The 22413-nt window shown below is 34.9% G+C and overlaps 2 protein-coding genes and 1 non-coding gene across 5 annotated transcripts; all 3 read left to right on the top strand.

Moving 5' to 3' along the window:
• The first annotated feature begins 30 nt into the window (after positions 1-30).
• Positions 31-5603, top strand: LOC132603746 (ubiquitin-like protein ATG12). 3 transcript variants are annotated; one of them, XM_060316945.1, is made up of 6 exons: positions 33-174; positions 288-346; positions 3640-3708; positions 3834-3896; positions 4723-4791; positions 5204-5342. In XM_060316945.1, the coding sequence occupies exons 1-5, from the start codon at positions 153-155 to the stop codon at positions 4780-4782; spliced, it is 273 nt and encodes a 90-aa protein (XP_060172928.1). In that variant the 5' UTR covers positions 33-152; the 3' UTR covers positions 4783-4791; positions 5204-5342. The 3 variants fall into 3 exon arrangements, with proteins under 3 accessions (XP_060172926.1, XP_060172928.1, XP_060172927.1); XM_060316943.1 differs by lacking the exon at positions 4723-4791 and having other exon boundaries at positions 31-174; positions 5204-5603; XM_060316944.1 differs by lacking the exon at positions 5204-5342 and having other exon boundaries at positions 34-174; positions 4723-5022.
• Positions 5604-8169: 2566 nt separating this feature from the next.
• TRNAI-UAU (transfer RNA isoleucine (anticodon UAU)) lies at positions 8170-8244 on the top strand. The gene has a single exon. It is a non-coding gene; the product is annotated as a tRNA-Ile (tRNA).
• Positions 8245-8435: 191 nt separating this feature from the next.
• LOC132602403 (auxin-binding protein ABP19a-like) lies at positions 8436-9951 on the top strand. The gene is made up of 2 exons (XM_060315265.1): positions 8436-8998; positions 9459-9951. The coding sequence occupies exons 1-2, from the start codon at positions 8702-8704 to the stop codon at positions 9792-9794; spliced, it is 633 nt and encodes a 210-aa protein (XP_060171248.1). The 5' UTR covers positions 8436-8701; the 3' UTR covers positions 9795-9951.
• The last annotated feature ends 12462 nt before the right edge of the window (positions 9952-22413 follow it).

Raw genomic sequence — 22413 nt, forward strand, 5'->3', positions numbered from 1 at the left:
AAAAATTGTCAGCATGTTATAAATTATAATCCTTATTATTAATTCCTACGTATACTTCTGATATTAATAATAGTTCTCTTGTAATTAACTTGTCTCCGTATCAAACGACCCCTAATATAAAATCGTGAAATACTCAATTTCGGCAAAGAGCAATGGCTTCCGATTCTCGTAAAGGTCTGATTACTTAATTCAATTTGGTCAAACATCCTTTTCTTTCTCAATTATTTTGGTCTATTAATGTATGTTGTTAATTGTTGATTTTGTTGTAATTTTTGATGATTATGTAGTGATTGTACATTTAAGAGCAACTGGTGATGCCCCGATACTTAAACAGGCAAAATTTAAGGTTTCTTTCCTTAATCCTTTTTATTTATTATTCTCTTTCTTCTTTTATTAGATATGTATATTGCTGGTGTTAAAATTCTAGGCTTTGTTAAGATCCAAAACCCTACCTATATTTGTGCATTACTGTTGTACTCTTTCTCTCTTTGTCCCAATTACAGTTTTTCCTTTGACTATGAATTCTTAATATGTTTCTGTTGAATTACCCGAAGGCTGGCTCAGTTGGTTGAGCATGGGGCTTCCATAATGTAGGTCTTAGGTTCGAAAACCCCTGCCTAAGACAGTAGGGGATTTGCCTTCTGGTTCGAGCTCGTCGCACCGGGCTTGCCTAGTGCGGGTTATCTCTTCTGTGTGGTTTGCGGGCTATTTCATAGGAGCGGGATTTACCTTGTGTGAACCCAAAAGGTAGCGGCTGCGGGTTTCCTTGTCATATATATATATGTTGAATTTATGCTGGAAATTTGATGTGTTGACCCTCACACTTAGTGGGTCGTTTGGTATGCTAGACAAGCATAAATAGTCCCGGGATAAAAAATTAGTACTGTCTTATCTTGTTTGGTTGTGAATCCTGGGATAAGTTATACCAGGATTAGAAATAGTATTGGAATAAGTTATTCCTGTCAGATGATTGAATAATAGTACGAGAATTAGCTATCCCCGAATAAAATAATGGAAATGACAACAACACCCTTGAGATACCTCAAACCCTTTTTCTACTAAATAAGGTGGAGGGTGTTTTTGTAAACAAACTTCTTCTTAGAAATTATGCAATGCATGTATAACCAAACAGTAAGAAATAATACCAGGATAACTAACCCCAGCATAACTAAACCCGGTATAATTAATCCCAGCATAACTATCCCAACATAACTTAGAGTGTTGGCAGTCTTTGTGAGGATGGAATCTTCACAGACCACCATCCAACTCATTGTGTGCTGAAAAGAAGAAAGAGAGAAGGTATGATAGAGCGCCTTTTGTTGGGATGTTTGACAAACCTTTTTCCTTATGTGATTGTTTTCTTTTGTCCCTGTTTATTTCAGTGTTGATCATGCATTGTTTATCAATGAGTATATTCAATTTGCATCAGTTGCTCAATGGGGTTTTAGGGATAATTCTTCAAATGGCTAGAATGAATTGAAAGAGCTGTTTGGGAACGATAATGCATCTTCTGAACTTTGTTCATTCTTAAAGTGCAGATTTTAAATGAAAAAAGACTGAGAATGCGAGTCAAAATTTGTGTCAACCAATTAATTGGTTATGCCTGAATTCTGAATTAGTTGGATTCGTCTATAGAAATCCTTTGTATCAATTCTTCTCTATTCAGGAGATAATGCCTAGGTGTGTATGCCCAAACGAATTCCATATCTAGATGATTCTTCACTTAAACTATGTTTACACTGATCAACCTACCACATGCTGAACTAATAACACCCCCCCAAAGAGAAGGAAAAAAAAAAAAAACAACCCGGCCGCCAGAGAAAAAGGGAGGTGTCCGTTGGTTGAGCATGGGGTTTTCATAATGGAGGTCTCAGGTTCAAAACCCCTTGCCTACGACAGCAGGGGATTTGCCTTCTGAGTCGAGCTCGTCGCACGGGGCTTGCCTAGTGCGGGTTATCTCTCCTGTGTGGTTTGCGAGCTATTGCACAGGAGCTGGGTTTACCCTGTGCGCACCTGAAGGGTAGCGGCTGCGGGTTCCCATGTCATCAAAAAAAAAAAAAAAAAAAGAAAGAAAGAAAAGGGAGGTGTCCGTTAGAATGAAATGAAAGCTCCGTGCTGCCGTAAGTTAGGAATTTCTGACTCGTATGGCTATCCTTAGAGGTAGAGTGGATAGAGGGGCAAATTAGGATTCTAGTGGTCCTGCGGAGAGTCCAAGAGTGTCATACAAGTTTTTCCGCCATCCTTCAAGCTTTCATACACTATAGTGATTATTCCGTAGGCTTTCTAACCTTGCTGTTAAGTTAAGTGTTTGTAGGTTATGAAAGTTGCTAATTGGGGATAGGTGCACTCTCTGCAGCAGTTGGACATGGTTGGAACTAACTGGAAAGGGAGCTAGTGTAAACATTGTGAATGTACAAGTTATGTTTTAATACAAATTAGGTTATAAAACAACCTTCAACTATAATACCAGCATAAATGGAGCGATTGGTTTTCCCTCAGCAGTGCCTGATGGAGGTGTTTTTAAGTGGGATTGTTGGTTTTCAGCATAAATGGAGCCTTCACAAAAGGAGCTGTTGGTTCTCTTAGTTATAGTACTGGTAGTAGCTTGTGAAGGGTGTGAGTGTGTGACCACAAGGTGTCCCTGGTTAGTTTCAATATATCAAAACATAGAATGGTACTAATAAAGCAGATGCTTCCCTTTGCAATCAGTACAAGGGAACAAAAAAGTACCACTGATCCGGAAGAAGCACCTTCTAAGTCTTATAGAGGTATGATCCCTCAGGGGTTGGCCTGGTGGTAATTGGCTTGAGCCTTGGGGTGCTCCCTTTCAAGGTCTCAAGTTCGAAACCCACTGGGTGCAAACAATTTCTGAGGGCCATCGGACTGGGGTAAAACCCTGAATTACCCGTGGTGCACTTGCGGGAAACTCCTTGCCGAGGGCCTGTGCACCCCCGGGATTAGTCGGGGCTCAAAGAGACCCGGACACCCGGTGCTTAATAAAAAAAAATAAGTCTTACAGAGGTATGTAATGTTGCTGGAGAAGTCCTTTTCCTCGGGGAGCCTGAGGAATAATAGGTTAGTTGAGATTATAACATGTGTAGTTGAATTTTGATTTGAGCAAGCTTGGCACCAACTCTGCACTCTCTCTATTGTCATATTTTCCTAATGCAATAGTATATACTACTCCATTTGACTGGACACATAGTTTAAAATATATGGTTTCTTTTATGACTGAGAAATTGGGGCCAACCCTTGGACCACCTGTAGACTTCGAAACTCGGGATAATGGGCCCGCCACTCTACCCTTCTCCACTTAATACCAAGCTTAGTTCGCATGGAGCAGGGCTCAATTCTGTGACCTAAGTCCCAAGTCCCTCAACCTTTGTCACTTGGACTAAGCCCTGATGCTTAGATATAAAGTTTCTCAATGTGTTTTACTTGTCTGTGCTGGAGCCAGCCTTCAGACACTCTCCTACTTTAGATTAAGAAGGATTCCTCTACGGAATTTGTGTTGTTGTAGCCAATCAATGGTGGAATAAGATATACTTCCTAGATTTTAAAATGGATTTTACAATTCAGTCCTGTTTTCCTGATCATGTCTTCATCTAATTATCAAATTATATATAAACATCAACATAGATTGCAGGTACTGACAAATTCATCAAAGTAATAGATTTTCTGCGCCGCCAACTCCATAGGGAGACATTGGTATGCCCTTTTTCTTTCTTGAAATTCTAAAGTACAGAAGAAAGAATTATCTCTCCTTTTCTGAAATTCTGAAGTACAGATACTTTGCATTATAATTCTGATTACTTATATAATCTTTCCTCTAGTTTGTGTATGTCAACAGCGCCTTCTCACCAAATCCAGATGAGTTGGTAAATGACTTATACAATGTAAGTTTCCTGTATTTATAATTTTGCAAATAATTGTTTCAAGATGTATGTCCTTAGCTGATCAGACATTTTACCTTCTTGACAACCATTATATTGGAGATGGATATTTCGTTTTTTTTCTTTCTTAATATTCTTTGACTGGAAGATGGATTGAGTTCCCTTTTTATAGGCTGATTTCAGGATTGATATCCTTTGGTAATCAGAAATTTTACTTTCATTTGAAGTTTTTGTAACAAAAAAAAAAAAAAAAAAAAAAAAAAAAAATCTCCCTTCATAACATTTATGTGATGCCTTTCTTTTCACAGCTTACAGAATATTTTATTGACCATTTTGGAAACTTTGAAACTCCAATTTACATGACCATGTGACTTTTTCAGCATTTGGTATAAAGTATAAACTACCAGTATGGACCAAGCATCTTCGACCAACACTCTACAATCTTCTTTGACCAACACTCCACAATCTCTAGGAAGTCAAAGTGATCGATATATCATTCTTTTTTAATGCACTTAAATGTTATATGCTTTGAGTTCTTATTGCTATTTGAAGTCAAACATATGTTATCTACTCAGCATAATGCATGAGCTCTTGATGCATTTATGGACAGTAAGTTGAAACTTTTACGTTTCTTTCTGAGTTTTCTTATTTTTCTACCTATTTTCTTCCTTGCGTCTTCTCTCCTTGTTTATGTCAGAATCTCTATTTTGGTGAATTGGCTATTCACTGTTTTTGTTGAGCAGGTTTAGGTACTAAAACTTGATTAGCCTGTTAACTCTGTTTTTAAGTTATATTATTGATATATTATCTCTATTCTCTTGTGTGGCAGAACTTTGGTTTTGATGGTAAGTTGGTGGTTAATTATGCATGCTCCATGGCTTGGGGCTGAAAACTCCTGGTTGGTTGCACTACATCATTTCAAAGTTATTCAAAATATCTGAGTAAATATTTAGTATGTAACGTAGAACCCTGGCATCAATGATTAGTCAGATTGTTCTGCAGTAGATTGTTCAGTATATAACTATGATTTATACATTGATGCTTATTGATTGTGCTTCAGTACTTCTCTTATGGACTATTGCCTATTGGTCTACATTACCCAGAAAGAAAAATTTAGGCCTTTCTCTCATTTCCTTTTGTTTAGACTTCGATATCTGCCTTATTGGCATGAAAAGCTTTTAAGTCCTTTCAACTCTCACATTGTCACCCTTCAGTTTCTTTAAAGTTAGCACTCCTTTGTATTCATTCGTGTATTATTTCTAACTGTTTCCAACTTGCATCTTTATTTTGGGGTTCGATTGCTGCTCCAGGTTCGCATCTCTTCCGATGAAAGTTTATACATCCTCTTCAGTCTTTCCTCCCCTCTTTTAAGAACGAAAGCTACAACACAATGGTGGAAAGATTGCTTGAAACAAGGACCATATGTACTTTTGCTGAACTTGGTTATTTTGAGTTGAAGGAACTAACTGTATCGTGCTCTTACTAGCTTCTGCGAAAGTTAGATGGCGAGAACTTCAGATAGTACTTTGGAGGTTGAAATATTGAAGAGTGATAGTAGAGAAAACAATTCAATAAATAACAAGTTGCATAAATCCAAAGAGACCCTTCACCAATAAACGATTCCATATCCAGGATACGTTATGCTTCCTGGTGGAATTTTTTTTCTTGTTAAGGGTAAAAACTTTCCAAGCACCCGAGGATTATACCAAATTAGTAATGCATGGCATTTGTTTGGACATATACTTTTTTCACTTAATCATAGTTATATAGTACAAAATATTCACTGCACTTAATCATGGTAAGTTTATATGGTTTGGTGTAAACAAGGGATGCAAGTAAAACACATATCTTAGGTTTATTGTTACGAATGGAAAGAACTCGTGCTCTTATCAACATGTTGTGATTCTAGTGCGATTTTAAAGAATAATTTCAGAATACGAGACCATAAGAATTTAAATGCGAGAACTCGTCCAATTCCAAAATCTCAACATTTACAAGGAACTAAATAAAAATACACCACCTCACCAGGCCTTTACTACTATTTGGACTATCATCGTATCTTTGTTCTTTCGTAATTACAAGTTCTACAGAAGGATACATGATGATAGTTAGGCAAGGAATGATAACCTTTTTCTCACGGCACAAGTTACTTTATACTCCCTCAGTATTAATTTATATGACACTTTTTCTTTTTAGTCAGTCTAAAAAAGAATGACACTTTTTTATATTTAATAATAATTTAATTTTAAACTTTTCATTTTATCCTTAATGAGATGATTTGTAGCCATATAAATGCTTATTATTCGTTTTAGACTATAAGTTTCAAAAGTCTTGTTTTCATTCTTAAACTTCGTACTCAATCAAGCACCTTCACATAAATTGGTAGGGAGGGCTAATGTTTTCTAGACTAGTCACAAATGTAGTCAATGAAATGTCTTCCTCCCTATTTCTGAGAATCTGGGGAAGATTTTTTTTTTTTTTTTTTTTTTTTTTAATTTTTAAAAACAGCAGATGCTGAAACAAGTTAGTATATTACAGATGAAAAAGGTGAAGTGATTAAATATTGCGACTGAAGTAGAGAAGAAAGATATTGAGAATTCATATAGCTAGTTCATTGTGCCCAGTTGAAAAAGCTCCAATATTCTTGACGTGAATAAGATATGATAGCTCAATTAGAGCGGAATGAATATGAAAAATTAATTTGTATAATCGACTCCAACTAGTTTAAAGATTGGCACATAGTTCTTATTGTTGGATTGGACTGCTTTATGAAATAAAAAAATTTGTTCTTGGAAAATTTGAGTTTTAATTTGGGTTATAAGGATTTCGTTTCGGAAAAAATGACTTGTTTGTGCTTCCAAAATATGTTGAAAATATTCTATTAAGCCTTTTAACGCCGTTGCATCTGTTCCAAAAAGTTAGATATCTCATGGAAAGTCCTCGTGTTGCATTCTTCTTCTATATCCAACTATCAAGGGTTGTGGTTGGATGAATAGGACCCTCCATCCTTAATTAGAGGTCTCGTGTTCTGGGTCTGGGAGGCGCTTCCCCATTTTAATTGGTATTGTGTAACGTGCATGAATCCAGATTACTCGGAGTTCCAAAGTAGATATGAACCCTACATTATGAGTCTAGCCCAGTTCCTCCATGGTAATGACACACATTAACTCTCTTCCAATGCTATATCAATTTTAGACTTTCGTAGTAAGCCGAGTGAATTTTGTTAGGTTAAAACAGTCCAAAGATACTCTTAACATAGTCTGTATTGTTCGCTTTGGATCAAGCCTGCACGGTTTTACCTAAAAGGCCTCACACCATTAAGAGTATTCAACATCTTATAAGTAGTTTACTTTTCTTTTCAGCTACCAATATAAGATTTTATTCACACTCACTCAACACAAGTAAGAATAAAGAGTAGAGTATTTGAGTCAATGGTGAGGCACTAGTGGCCATATCTTGCACTGTTGAAAGCCTTTGTGGAAGGGCAATTGCTCTAGTCCACTATTTTTTTTTTCCAATAGCTTGCCATGCATTTTACCGACTTGAAGGACATATAATAAGTTCTACTATTTTTGGTGCCTGTCGGGTTTTCTAGTTGTCATTCTGTCTTCTTTTAGACTTGCCCTTTTCTCACTTTCTCCGACCATGTGCCTTTGGGACCACCTAACTGGCTAACTCAATGCACCCCTTGTCTCACAAAAAAAAAAAAAAAAGTTTCTGAAATGGTTATCCTTTTATGTCTTTTGATAGTCTAGTACCAGTAATTGCATAAGTTGAGCTTCAACGGAATAGTGAGGATTCATATAGCCGATCTTGACTTGTTTGAGATTGAGGCATAACTGTTATTAATAATCTAATTAGTAAATTTAGCATTTTATTACAGTACCATTGAACAAAGAAAAGAGGAAGATGGTGTTTGAAACTTGGAAATTGGAATTGGTTTTCAAGTAGCAGTATGGGGAATAGTCGTGAAGAATACTACTGCACATGCATCTAAAATGGCAACCACTTTGTGCCATCTTAGTTTATCAGGATATGAAGAAACCTTTTTTAAACCAAGAACAAGTATGAAGAGAAAACTGAACATACTCTAGTTAAAAGTAGAAATAGCACTAGATTGTTTTTCTTTCTATACCATTTGGATTGTAATCACAAACATAAGGAAACATCATACTTGTTAGTTGTTTGCCCAGATTTTCTGAAACACAAGTTTTAGCCCTTTTTGTGTGACCTCTTTAAAAATTTTATTATCTCAATGATTGTTTGTCTCAAAAACGGTCCCGTAGCTCAGTTGGTTAGAGCGTTGGTCTTATGAGCCCGAAGGTCGCGGGTTCGAGCCCCGCCGGGACCAATCAATTTCATTGGGTATGCTGTTGTTGTTCAATGATTTCTCATCTCCACCGGTGAATGTTGGTTTATCGCCATTCAGGATTTTCTTTGTAAGTTTCCACATCACACCAAATTATTTTGGTCCTAGCACGTATCAGTTAGAATAAATAGTGTTTTATCGACGAGACATGATTGTTTTTTAGGATTCCTTTCCTGTCAAAAATGGAAATCAAAATATCCAAATATAGTAGTACCTTTACAAATCAACAAGCATATCTTGTTCTAGCTAAAAGAGATTCTGTTTATGGTCTATTAACTTCTTCAAATCATGATAGGCCATATCACACAACTTGTGGTCATCATTTTGCTCTATAATATCCAAAATTTTCAGTCGCTCACTTGGCTCGCGCTATATATACACTAGTCCAAGTAGCTTTGGTAGTAGATTTTCACATACACCTTATTCCTTGCAAGTAAACATGTTCAAACTTTTATTCTTCTTTGCTGTCCTCATCTTGAGCAGCAATGCTTCTGTACAAGATTTTTGTGTAGCAGATTTAAAAGGACCAGAATCCCCTGCAGGCTACTCTTGCAAAGCTGTTACTAAAGTCACGGTGAACGACTTCATGTTCTCGGGACTAAATGCAGCAGGAAACACCTCAAACATCATTAAAGCTGCAGTCTCACCAGCATTTGCAGCTCAATTCCCCAGCCTAAATGGGCTCGGTCTCTCTGCAGCACGTCTCGACTTAGCCCCTGGTGGTGTGATACGTACTGTTAGAATCATGCTTTTGGACTGCCGTTACTTTATTGGGATAATTACCTTTTGGACCACCCCAGATATTAATAGCCGGAAAATGTATATGTATTGAATATTAGGCAAAAATATACATATTATATACGTAAATATACATATAATATGTTGTGTATATTTTGGCTAGCGCCCGTAGTTAATTTCGGCCAATAGACAAAAATGAAAAAAGCCCTTCTTTATTTTACTGCTTTTGTTTTTTGAATAAAATCCTAGTTAATATTTTGTTAGCTAGCTATTTCTATTTTATAGTAATTAATGTAGTTGATTTAATTCTATTCTAGGCTAGGATAATGATCATCTTTTTACCGTTTTTGTTACTGCTAATTCCCTATAACTGCAGAGCTCAACAAACCTAAATAAAAGAGTTCTTATTGAGTGCATATATATAGCGAGTACATTTCTCTCAGCCTTCTTCTGAACAGGTACCATTCCACACTCATCCCGGTGCTTCTGAGGTCCTACTCGTCGTGCAGGGGTCGATCACTGCTGCTTTCGTTTCCTCAGCAAATACTGTTTACTTAAAGACACTCAAGAAAGGTGAACTAATGGTATTCCCACATGGTTTGTTGCATTTTCAAGTGAATGCTAGTTATTCCTCTGTAGCTTATGTGTTTTTTAGTAGTTCCAATCCTGGACTTCAAATAACCGACTTTGCGTTGTTTGCGAACGATTTGTCTACTAAGTTGGTTGAGGCTACAACATTCCTTGATGAAGCTCAAATCAAGGAGCTTAAGGGTGTGCTTGGAGGCACTGGCTAAAAACTTAATAGCTAGCTTGCAATGTGTTTCTCTTTTATCAGAGTTTTTTGCTTCTTTGTTTTTGACAATTCATGGTAACTACTTGCAATTGTCTTTTTGATGATTCTTTCTGTCAATGCCATTTTATTTTGAGCTTAATAATTCTTCAACTTTTTCAGTTAAGGATGTTAATTTCAGTACCTATATGCTAAGTAAATAGGAGTACTGTTTAATTAAGTCATTGTACTGTGGCAATGGTACCTACTACCTACTAACTGTTGGATCGAAATAACAACGCGTCACGCAGATGTTAATAATTACAAATCTTGAATGACGGTAAATCAGGAACAAACGAAAAACATATTAAAAGAGATATAATAATTTAATATGATTTGCTCAATTGATATATATAAGAAAACTAATACAAAAGCATAAAAACTATTGAGAAAATAACCTTCCCTAAACAAAACTCTTTAATGATAGCATTGTAGATGCTATTGTGTTGTGTATGAGAGAAAAAATCTTCGATATATAGAAGTTCAAAACTTCTCCTTCAAGAAAAGGATAGATATTAAAGAGTCTCCACCAAACAAATATTTTTAAAGTAAAATATAATTATAATAAAATCCAAATAGGATAGAAAATTCAAGACAAACTTTAACACTATCGGACAATAAAGGAGAAATGTTACATAAAAGGCGAAATCCCACCTGAATTGAGGAATATGAAGTATTAGTAGAATACTACTATGCAATAATTAAACAAAGAGTTTAACTTCTGTAAACTGAAAATATAAACGCAAATGAACCGAACAGTGACCTACATTGATTGTTTTATAATATATACAACCTGAATAAATAATTATAACCATTATTAATTCTGTCGGCATATTTCGCCATCACTTACTAGTTATTATTATATTTTATCTCTCAAACATATCACCTACTGCAAGTTTCGTTGACATTTGAGGTTTCGTCCTTGTTTCTCCCTAAACAACGATACATCTTGTTTTCCTCTCTTTTCATTTTTTTAATGATAAAAAACACACCTAAATTATTACTTTTTCGCCAGTTTAACATTAATTATCAGTTTTTTTTCCTACTTAAACTATCATTATCGAAGTATTAAAATACATTTCGAAACGATTAGGTCAATTATCAATTGTCTCCTTTTCTTACTTGAACTATTACCAGCTACTCAATTAGGTCGATATGTTTTAATATATAAATGATGATAATTAATTCAAGTAGGAAAAGTACGTAGATGTGTTTTTTTTTTTGACCATCATCTCTATATTTTAGGATGAAGGTTTTCGCATGTTCATGCTAGTTTGCGCACATCTTAACTTGATACATAATACCTCTCTGCAACATAAATTTCGATAATTCTATTCACTAAAAAAGTTGTAGTATACAATTAGAAAGATCACTTAGTTTTTTATGTTTCTCTGTCTCGCTCATTCTTTTATTCATTTGGGGTACGTACTAACACTAGTACACAACATTGGGATTCTTCTTGGTGGGTCGGGTGGGTTTAAAATAGGAAAAAGGTAAGGCTATTTTTAATTTAAAAAAATGGCACGTTGGCGTCGTAAGAAAATTAAGGTGTGGACATGGAGAGTAACGATTAGGGGTAAATATGGCCCCATAGTTTGATGGCAAGAATAAATATATTGATAAATTATCACGAAGGGCAAATACAACTTTTTTCTAAGTGTACATGGGCAAATCTGACCCCTTTCCGTAATTTATTTGACACTTTTTTTTATTAATCCAAAAGAGAATAATTTTTTTTTTTGTGAAAACTATTAAATTTTAGCATTCTCATTTTACCTTTAATTACATGACTTGTTGGGACCCTTATCACCATATATTTAAATGAGAATGCGTGTGGAACTCTCACGATTACTTATTTAAAAAGATAATTTTGATATTATACGTAAATTTGATTTACATATCTAAAATATTTTTTGATTTTTAAAATTTATGTGCAGTCAAATATTGTCACGTTGAAATGAAAGGAGTACTTTGGAAAGAATGTGAAGTTCCTACTATACTGCCAAAGTTATCTAACTTTTCTGGAGCCCGAAACTTTTTTAAATCAAAAAATAATTTTTGGAACCAAATTAACCCTTAAAAAAAAAAAAAAACAAATTAGGCTTCACGCACAGATTCTGTGCGTGGGAGGGGGTACCTTTTTTTTCCCCCTTTTTTTAAGCTATCAAAATCACGTTTTTTCCATACTTTGGGTAAGGATTAGTCATGTTTCAAAACCTCGAAATATCAATATTTTATATAGAACTTAATATATTTTTTTGCGTACAATAACGTCGGCTCATTACATCAAGTATACCTAAACGTTTGGATCGTCGTTTTAGGGGTTGTAAAGTGCCCCGAAGTAAGTTTTGTTTGCTTGGAAACTTGTCATCTTTGTTCTTTGCAAATCAAATTCAAAATTAAGCTTTTTCGGTACTTTGACCGAAGATTAGTCGCGTTTCAAAACACCGGAATATAAATATTTTATATAGAACTTCATATTTTTTTTAGCGTAAAATAAATGTCGGCTTATTACATCAAGTATACATATATGTTTGGATTGTCGTTTTAGGGGTTATAAAGTGTCTCGAAGTAAGTTCGAAAACTTGTTATCTTTAAAAAAAATTTCGTACTTTGACTGAGGATTCGTAATATTTTTTTTAGCGTACAATAATATTAGCTCATTACATCAAGTATACATATGCCTCTTCACTCACGTAAATAAAAAATAAGGACGGGAGCATAGGTAGAAAACTAGTTGTAAATTGTTGAAACTTTAAACAATCATACTTTGTGCTCGGACGTCCGATTTACTCGATTTTTTTTTTGATTTTGGGTATTTTTTTCGAGATCTAGCCGGGCCAGTTTGGCCGAGCGGATTTTCCCAAAAAACGCCCATTATCCCATTCAATTTGAATTTTACCCCAAATTTGTGCAAAAATTTCATTCTTCTTTAGTAAAAATCTAATGATAAAAAATCTATTTCGAGATGCTAATTCCGTGGTAATGATGTTTTGAATGTCAATTTCGAGATTCAAAATTCAATTTATGAAAATGAGTTAGATAGCATTAGTGAACATTAAAAAATAAAAAGTGTCTACTTTGTTGCTTTTACCAATTTGGCTTGGTGGTTTAGCCTCTCTTTTTGACTTACTTCTTTTTTATGCCAACAACATGGGATCAAACCTTGGTGGGAGCATTGAATGAGATATATTATACCTTGATTGAGCCTCTCGTATTGGATGAATTATTTTTTAATAGAACATTTTTATTTCAAAAAACTTAAATTAAAACCCTATAAAATATGGCACTTAGATCTAAAAATGACAAGTTTCCAAGCAAACAAAACTTACTTCGGGGCACTTTACAACCCCTAAAACGACAATCCAAACGTTTAGATATACTTGATGTAATGAGCCGACGTTATTGTATGCAAAAAAATATATTAAGTTCTATATAATATATTGATATTTCGGGGTTTTGAAACATGACTAATCTTTGCCCAAAGTATGAAAAAACGCGATTTTGATAGCTTAAAAAAAGAAAAAAAAGGGTACCCCTTTCACCCACAGAATTTGTGCGTGAAAGGCCAAACTTAAAAAGTTACAGTTTGGTCCTTTCACGCACAGATTCTGTGCGTGAAGCCTAGTTTGGTTTTTTTTTTAAAGGATTAGTTTGGTTCCAAAAGTTATTTTTTGGGTTAAAAAAGCTTCGGGTCCACTTTTCAGTGGTTGAGAGCTCCATGCCAATCATGTTCAACACTTGGTTATTTTATTCTCTCCTTTCTTTTTCTTCATTGGATCTTTCAGAAATCTTTAGGTAATTATTTGATGGCAATGACTAATGAGCCTATAATCTTGTGAGATAGAGACGTGGCAAGTAGTGATATTTCTCTTAATAAATAAGTCATGATTAAATCCGTCCGAAGTTTGTCTGGGCAAAACGAATGGAGTTAAAATAGGTCAATTACATAATCTAATTCGCTCAATATAACCTAGTCTCTCCTCCTTTATTTTTACTTTTTACTTTTTGAAGAAAAAATATGAACTAATGTATTTTTATCAAATTATTTGCTTAAATCAAATTTACATAAGTTTTAATCTTTAAAATTTGATTTTGTATTGAGTTGCATTTAGATATGTTGAATTATGTTATTTGACTTGATAATTAGGGCCATTTCAGGTCAATCCGTTGAGTCGTGCGTGCCAACAATCGTGTTATAACCTAATTCGTTTAAACTTGAGCAGTAGACAACAAAAAGAAGTTTGGCTAAGCTTATAAGTTGATAAAACTAGTTTATACACACTTTTGAGTTACATACACTTTGGTAATACCAAAAGCGGTTATAAATCAAAATCAGTTAAAATTCATAATTTAGTTACCCCTAACTTATAATGTTATGTAGCTTATTAGCTTTGAGTTTGACCAAAACTTCTACAATTTTATTCCTAACTTTTTTTGTAATCTCCAAAATATTCTTCCTAAAACATAATGTATAAATATTTTCTATTCTATTTTTGTTATTCGGTCTTTTTATCGACTAGCCAAGGCGAGGGAGAGGAGGGCGCATGACTTGGATCAGGTGAAGTGCATCAAGGATGAGGATGGCAAGGTACTGGTGGAGGACACTCTAATTAGACAGAGATGGCAGTCATACTTCCATAAACTCTTGAACGACGAAGGGGATAGAGACATTATGTTGGGAGATTTTGAGTACTCCGAGAGGTGTCGTGATTTTGGATATTGTAGGAGTATAAAGATTGAGGAAGTTAAGGGTGCTGTTCGTAGGATGAGTAGGGGAAGAGCGACAGGGCCAGACGAGATTCCTGGAGAATTTTGGAAGGCTGCAGGCAGGGCAGGTTTGGAGTGGTTGACTCAGTTATTTAATGTCATCTTTAAGACGGCTAAGATGCCCGAAGAATGGCGATGCAGTACAATGATTCCATTGTACAAGAACAAGGGCGACATTCAAAGTTGCAACAACTATAGAGGGATCAAGCTGCTAAGCCACACTATGAAAGTGTCGGAAACGGTGGTGGACATGAGGGTGCGGAGAGACGTGTCTATTTCAGAGAACCAGTTCGAATTCATGCCGGGGCGCTCTACTACAGAAGCTAGTCATCTTGTACGGAGACTGGTGGAGCAGTATAGGAAGAGGAAGAGGGACTTGCACATGGTGTTCATCGACCTAGAAAAGGCATACAACAAAGTGCCGAGAGAGGTTCTATGGAGATGCTTGGAGGCTAGAGGTGTCCCTGTGGCGTACATTAGGGCGATCAAGGGCATGTATGATGGGGCCAAGACCAGGGTAAAGACTATGAGAGGAGACTCGAAGCACTTCCCGGTTATGATGGGGTTGCACCAGGGATCAGCTCTTAGCCCATTTTATTTTCCTTGGTGTTGGATGGATTGACGCAACAAATTCAAGGTGAGGCGCCATGGTGTATGTTATTCGCGGATGACATAGTCCTGATTGACGAGACTCGCAACAGAGTTAACGCTAAGTTGGAGGTTTGGAGACAAACCCTAGAGTCTAAAGGGTTCAAGTTGAGTAGGACCAAAACGGAGTACTTGGAGTGCAAGTTCAGTGATGTAGTGCATGAGGCTGACGTGGACGTGAAGCTTGGCACCCAGGTCATACAGAAGGTAGATAGCTTCAAGTATCTTGGGTCTATTATACAAGGAAATTGGGAGATTGATGATGACATCACACATCGTATTGGTGTAGGGTGGATGAAATGAAGGCTTGCCTCCGGAGTGTTGTGCGACAAGAACGTGCCACCAAAACTTAAAGGAAAGTTATATAAAATGGTGGTTGGACTGACTATGTTGTATGGGACGGAGTGTTGGCCAGTCAAGAAGTCTCACGTTCAGAAGATGAAAGTAGCGGAAATGAGAATGCTGCAATGGATGTGTGGGAACACTAGGAGCGATAGGATTAGGAATGAAGTTATGCGAGACAAAGTAGGAGTAGCCTCGATGGAGGACAAGATGCGGGAAGCGAGGTTGAGATGGTTTGGGCATGTGATGCGGAGAGATACAAATGCCTCAGTGCGGAGGTGCGAGAGGCTGGCTATGGACGGTTTCAGAAGAGATAGAGGTAGGCCGAAGAAGTATTGGGGAGAGGTGATTAGACAGGACATGACGCATCTCCAGCTTATCGAGGACATGACCTTAGATAGGAGGGTATGGAAGACTCAGATCAGGGTAGAAGGCTAAGAGGTAGTCGCGTTTATCCTTTCTTGCGAGTAGCTGCATTGATCTTTAGTTTCTTGTCCCTTGATTTCTGCGAGTATCTGTTTGCACAGAATGGTTTATCATGGCTTATTCACTTTCGTTGTTTTCATTTTCATAATTGCGTTGAATTGTATGCCCGTATCTAACCTTTCCTATGCCTTTTCTTGAGCCAAGGGTCTTCAGGAAACAGACTCCCTACCTAAGGCAGGGGTAAGGTCTGCGTACACTCTACCCTCCCCAGACCCCACATTGTGGGATTCATTGAGTATGTTGTTGTTGATCTTTTTATGTAAAAATACTTTTAAATTTATAGTATTTTTAAAAAAATAGACTTTACGACATTTCCAGGCTTTAACAGAAAAAGTGTTTATTAGCACCTTTTTATAAAACATGCTAATTGCTTATCACTATTAGTTTCAGCACTTTTATCCAATACGTAATTGTTTATTTAAAATTTACTTTAGCACCTAAAAATATTTTTCAACACTTAGTACTTGTTAACTAGTACTTATTAACTACTTCTAATGAACTAATCGAGTTCTAAAAACTAATTGATTGTGTCACATCTACAAAACATATACTTCTCCTACAGTCTATTACTATCTAAGATGCAGATAGATCTTCTCCTCATTTAAAAATTATTGTGATTGAGAAGTGGTTGTCTTGATTCACTAAATGGAAAAAGATAAGAGGCAAATATTCTCTTCTTGTCCCCACAGTTTCTGATTCATTGTTTGTGTACCGTGCACATATAATATCCTTTGATTATCTAACACGTTTACGAACCATGGCTAATAAGCATTTTTATTAGACATTCTTTGCAAAGGACAAAATCCCATTGCACTAGTATATTGTCATTTTTAAAAGGCTGGTGCATAAAATATTTTGCCTTTGTTAATAGCGGGGTTAAAGATTTTTAATGGAGGGTTTAAAATATGAATAAGTAAATCTACAAAGAAGTCAAAGAGTTCAACATGTACTATAAATACATTGAAAATAACTTTAACCATATATATAAAGTGTAATTTTTCGCGAAGGAGGTTCGGATGAACCTCTCAACCCTATCTAGCTCCACCCCTAGCGTTAGCAGGGTTTGGGAAAGGGTCGTATCCCAAAAAATGTCATGTAGATAACTTACCCTAATGCAAGCAACAGTGACTGCTTTTACCGCTTGAACCGTGACCTATATGACATAAAATAAGTAAATAGAAATGCTTGCGTTTGGAAGCCCAAGTGCAGCTGTGACGCTGCCACATTCACTCTTCTCCGGTAAGTCCTCTCCTCTCCGCCGCCGGCGACTACCTCCACAACGATTTATACCTTATCTCTTTTTTCATATTTTCTTCCTTATAATATAAAGCTAGCCTTCGAAAGTTTTAATAGTTTTATTGTATTTTTAGTTGTGATCTTTTGTTTAAAAGTTTCTATCTGAATATACACAGTTAGACCTTTCTTTAAGGACATCCTCATATAATAATGTCTCTCTATAACAATCAAATTTTTCCGGAATTGATTTTTTATATTATATTTTATCTCTCTATAATAGTTTTTTTAAGAGATAATGGTAAAAACCAAACTCGACTAGTATTTGATGGTGTGTGGTGTACATTTTTTTTATTTTCAAAATGGTGTCAAATGGCACTCTACGCGGATAACTAAAGGAATTAATTGGAATTTTTTTTTTAAAAAAATTGAGAGATAATGGTCCAAAACAGGTGTCACTTTTTTGTGAGTTTCCAGCAACATCAGATACTAGTCGAAGTGTGTTTTGATAAATAGTTGGTGATAGTTTAAGTATGAAACACAAACACTTAATAGTTCAAGTGTTTTAATAAATAGTTGGTGATAGTTCAGGTAGGAAACGCAAACACCTAATAGTTTAGGTAGAAAAACTCACAAAAAAGTAATACTTGAGGTGTGTTCTTTACCATTATCTCTCTTATTTTTTTTTTTTTTTTTTTTTACCTATAATAGCAACAATCATCTTATAACAGTACACTCTTTATAAATTACCCCTCTATAACGATTTTCATTTTTTTTTTTGGTAATATAGTGATTAATCATCATTATGAAAATAGATTCTCTAAGATTATCAATAAAGGTCTAGAGATTTTGACAAAATATTTTGATACTTTAATACACTACTTTTGACAAGAATATTATATATATATATATATTTCCATCATTAAAAAATTTTCATTCGTTATACAAAATATGGTTAATCTTAGAATTTGACAATTAAAAATGAAAAATTAGGTTTTATGGATCTTTTTTTGCCTATAGCTGCAAAATGTTGTTTTAAATATCAATGTTGTTATAAGTGTATAACAGTCATTCACTGTAGCAGCAAAAACATTTCGTACTAACGGTGCTACTATAGAGAGGTTTAACTGTATTTGTTTATCTACATTTAGTTTTGCTCTTATTTCTGTTACGAAGAATCGTGAAAAGCTTGACTCTGTCGGAGCTAAAATATATGGTGATTTGAGTTTTAGGAATTAGGGTTTTGAGGTCTGGTATATAACAGAAATAGTATGAATTTTAAGCTCTTGAAATCAGTTAATTTGATGCATTGAAGCATGCAATTTCTTCCCAGGAAGGCTAAGGGAGAGAGAAAATGGATAAGTTCCAGCTACCTTCATTCTGAAGGAAAATACAGAAGAATTCTTTTGTTTTAGATTGAAACATGTATAGAGTTTATAATGTTGATGTTCCTTGGTGTTGTACAGGTGACTTGACTAGGAAAGGTTCCTGGTCCTTTCGATTTAATTTTTCTTTTTTGAGCTATGCTGAAATTCTACTATTATGATAGAAAGGAACTTGTTCCATTCTGAGTATGTGCAGGGAGATAATACTCCTCTATTTTGTATATCCCTCTTGCTTATTCCAGCCTCTAAAGATATAGAGATGTAGGAAATTAAAATTAAAAAAATAACAAGGTAAAAAAGCATGCAATTATAATTTATCCGCTTGCAAGTCGCTTTGTTTTTGCAAATTGGGAAGTAATTTCAGCATCCCAGATATTGCCTTATTTAAGGATTTTCGGAAAGTGAAGAAGCTCTAATGGATGACTGATGAATCAGCTATGATTTAAACCCTATTCTGGTATAATCATAGCATTATTTTTTATAATGGTGATGTCCAGATCAGCTTGCGTGCACCTCAATCAATTTCACAGGGTACTTGCTATCATGGATTTTATTGGCTGATGTAATGAATTTTGTTTATGCGGCTATATGAATCCTCTTTACTCATTCCATTTTATTCGGGTTCATTTCATTCTCATACTAAATAATTTTATCTTGTATAGCAAATTACGGGTTTTGAGCCGAGGGTCTATCGGAAATAACCTCTCTACCTCATAAAGATGGGCGTAAGGTCTCTCCCTGAACTCCACTTGAGATTACATTGAGTATATTGTTGTTATTTCATTCTTAGAATTTAAGCTTTAAGACGAGATAATTTAAACATAAAATAATATGATATAAAAATAATATATTTTCACGTACGTGTTTAGTTCAAGAAAAAAAAAACCCGTGAGACATTGTTAAATTGTGGATTCCACCATGAATTCATCACATGCAAGCTCAATTATGACCTAGCTGTGATTAAACGCAGAAACAAGAAGAGGAGGGAAGCTATTATGAAAGAAATGTAAAAATATTTTTTTTTCTGTAGCTCTCTGTTCAATTGAATACACATTCACCCTTTTATACACCTTGTATCCTCTTACACAGTTTTTAGCTAACTGATTCTCCTAACTAACTAATCAATAATTAGTTAACTAACTGCACATCTCAATGAACATGTTCCTCAGGCAGTTCAATTGTATTAAACCTGAGACTGAGAATACTGATGATGAAGTAGCGAACATACAAGCCTAAGAGTACTGAATAATTCTGATACAGTGAATGAGTTCTTTACTCGAGGTGTCTCACGTTTCATTTAGACACTCGAACTACAACATATTTCAATTTAGCATCTGAATATGTGATAAAATGTTCATATTAGACACTTTCAAATTAAGTTAACCATAAAATATATGTCACCTACTTTAATTATAAACATCAGTCTCAATTGGAACAAACCTCTCGTATAACGGCTTATTGAGGGCAATTGATATAATTAAGGGAGATGACATATTTTAAGGGGTAAACTTATTTACGTAATGAGTATCTGAAAGCACGTGCATAAACCTTTATAAAATTTTGAGACAAAAGTATTTAAAAGTAACATTTTATCTTGTATTTTAAGTGTTGAATTGAAACATGTCGTAGTTCGAGTGTCTTAATAAAATTTACTAGCAATTTTAAAAAGTAGTCAATGTATTAAGCCTTCCAAGAAATTTACGCCCATATATATGATTTAACCAGAAAAAGTTAAGATTATTTGAACCCACCCCATTGGTCCCCTCTGTCGGTCGGTCACACTTTGAATATAATTTTTTTAACCTTTGAGACAGAGCAAGGTGTATTTTAAAAATTTCACGCATATAATTGACATGTAAGACACAGTATTGTTTTTGGATCCTATATAACACCTGTAAGATTGAATTATGAATAGTGTCCAAAATGCACTATTATTTTGGTGGATCTCTAACAAAGATTATCAATGGTATTTACTAAAGGTGCATTTGGTACGAACGAAAATGTTTTCCAACAAAGTTTTTCAGGAAAATAAGTACACCATCCGTCTCAAAATGTTTGTATGATTTTGACTTGGCACGAAATTTAGAAAATAAAGAAATTTTTTGAATCTTTTGATCTTAAATGAATGATGTGTACAATGTACCAAAATGTTCTTTAATGTTGTGGTCTTAAACATGTCACGTGGAAAGTTAATATTAAGAAATTGCTAAAAAAGAAAAGAGACATTCCTTTTTAAACGGACTTATAATAAAGAAAGTAAGACAAACATTTTGAAACGAAGGGAATAACTTTTGGCTTATTTTCTTATTTTCTTGTATTTGGTAAATAAATAAAAAATATTATCCCAAAAACATCTATATATAAGTTTGGCAAACACCATAAGGGTAAAAGGTAGGGTGGGTGGGGGTGGAAAGGATACAAGGCGTGAGTTGGGGGTGCAGAGGGTGAATAGGAGTGAGGGTGAGAGGCCGGTGAAGTGTTGGGGATGAAGCGAGATAATTAACCTGTAATGCCACTTATTGAACTTGTTTTCCCTATTTACGAGGTAAGTCGTTTGTTTTTACTTTTAAGGAGTTTCCATGGAGAAAACGTTTTTCAAAAGGTTTTGACCAACTAAAAATGAGAAAATTGAAAATTCATCTATCTAATCACACCTTATCCCATCCTCAGCCCTCCCCAACCAAAGCCCCCTCCTCCACTACCCACACCCCGTAATATTTACCTAGATTATATACAAATATTTTTTAATAGTATTTTCTGTTTACTTAACACACACTAACAAAATAAATAAGAAATTTACTTATTCTTTTAGAAAACATTTTTCGGGAATGAAAAGTATTTTCCTTCCTGTCAAACATCTGAGGATACAAATTTTTTCTTTGAGATAACTCTATTTAAAGAATTTCATGCATATAATTGAGTGACATGTAATACACAGTATTGTTTTTGGATCCTACGCTAAAAAGATAAAGCAATCGTTATAACAACTCTTGTAATGAATAGTGCCAAAAATGAAGAATGCATTTTGGTGGACCTCAAACAAAGATCATCAAATGGTACTCCTGTTGTCTGAAATTAATTGTTATGTTTCGTCTTTTGATCGTCAATTAACTAATGTTCAAAATTAAATTGAATCAGATCTACTCAATATTTACAATTAAAGTTTAAATACTTAGAAACTATACAAAAAGTAATAAAAGTCACAACTTTTCTCATGTCTATTGATGAAAATAATACTACCTCTGTCCCATGTTAAGATTACTAAAAATAAACAACAACAACATGCCTAGTGAAATCCCACAAGTAATCCCACAAGATTAGCAAAAACACTTATCCCAAAATACTTGTCATTTGATAAAATCAAAATAGAATTAATTTTTTTTTCCATATTACCCAAGTGTTCGTCGCCTTAGGCTTACCATTAGTTCATTTCATTGATTGATTCTAGCTCCAAAGAACATATACATGGAGTTATGTCGACTTAAGTACCTCTTGTTGACTAAACGAACAAGTCTACCACACCACATATCATCCACTCGACTCTATTATCTATATTTAAATTTAAAATTATATACCTAAGACAAGAAGAAATTCGTTGTATTTTCCAAATTTCACGAAAGGAAGAGCTTACTCTTGTTGATAAAGGCTTCTTGATTCGTAATCAGGAATATAGGTCAAAAAAAGAGTTTTTAGCCGAAGAGAGATAAAGAAATATCAAAA

This window comes from Lycium barbarum, chromosome 7 (assembly GCF_019175385.1).
Source record: "Lycium barbarum isolate Lr01 chromosome 7, ASM1917538v2, whole genome shotgun sequence".
NCBI classification, from domain to species: domain Eukaryota; kingdom Viridiplantae; phylum Streptophyta; class Magnoliopsida; order Solanales; family Solanaceae; genus Lycium; species Lycium barbarum.

Bases quoted from the DNA above. Each gene is read 5' to 3' on its own strand.
- LOC132603746 (XM_060316943.1), top strand. From the start codon at position 153: ATGGCTTCCGATTCTCGTAAAG. The intron at 175-287 runs GTCTGATTACTT...ATGATTATGTAG, and splicing joins GGCTTCCGATTCTCGTAAAG to TGATTGTACATTTAAGAGCA. The intron at 3,897-5,203 runs GTAAGTTTCCTG...TTGCTGCTCCAG, and splicing joins TGGTAAATGACTTATACAAT to GTTCGCATCTCTTCCGATGA.
- LOC132602403 (XM_060315265.1), top strand. From the start codon at position 8,702: ATGTTCAAACTTTTATTCTTCTTTGCTGTCCTCATCTTGAGCAGCAAT. The intron at 8,999-9,458 runs GTTAGAATCATG...TCTTCTGAACAG, and splicing joins CTGGTGGTGTGATACGTACT to GTACCATTCCACACTCATCC.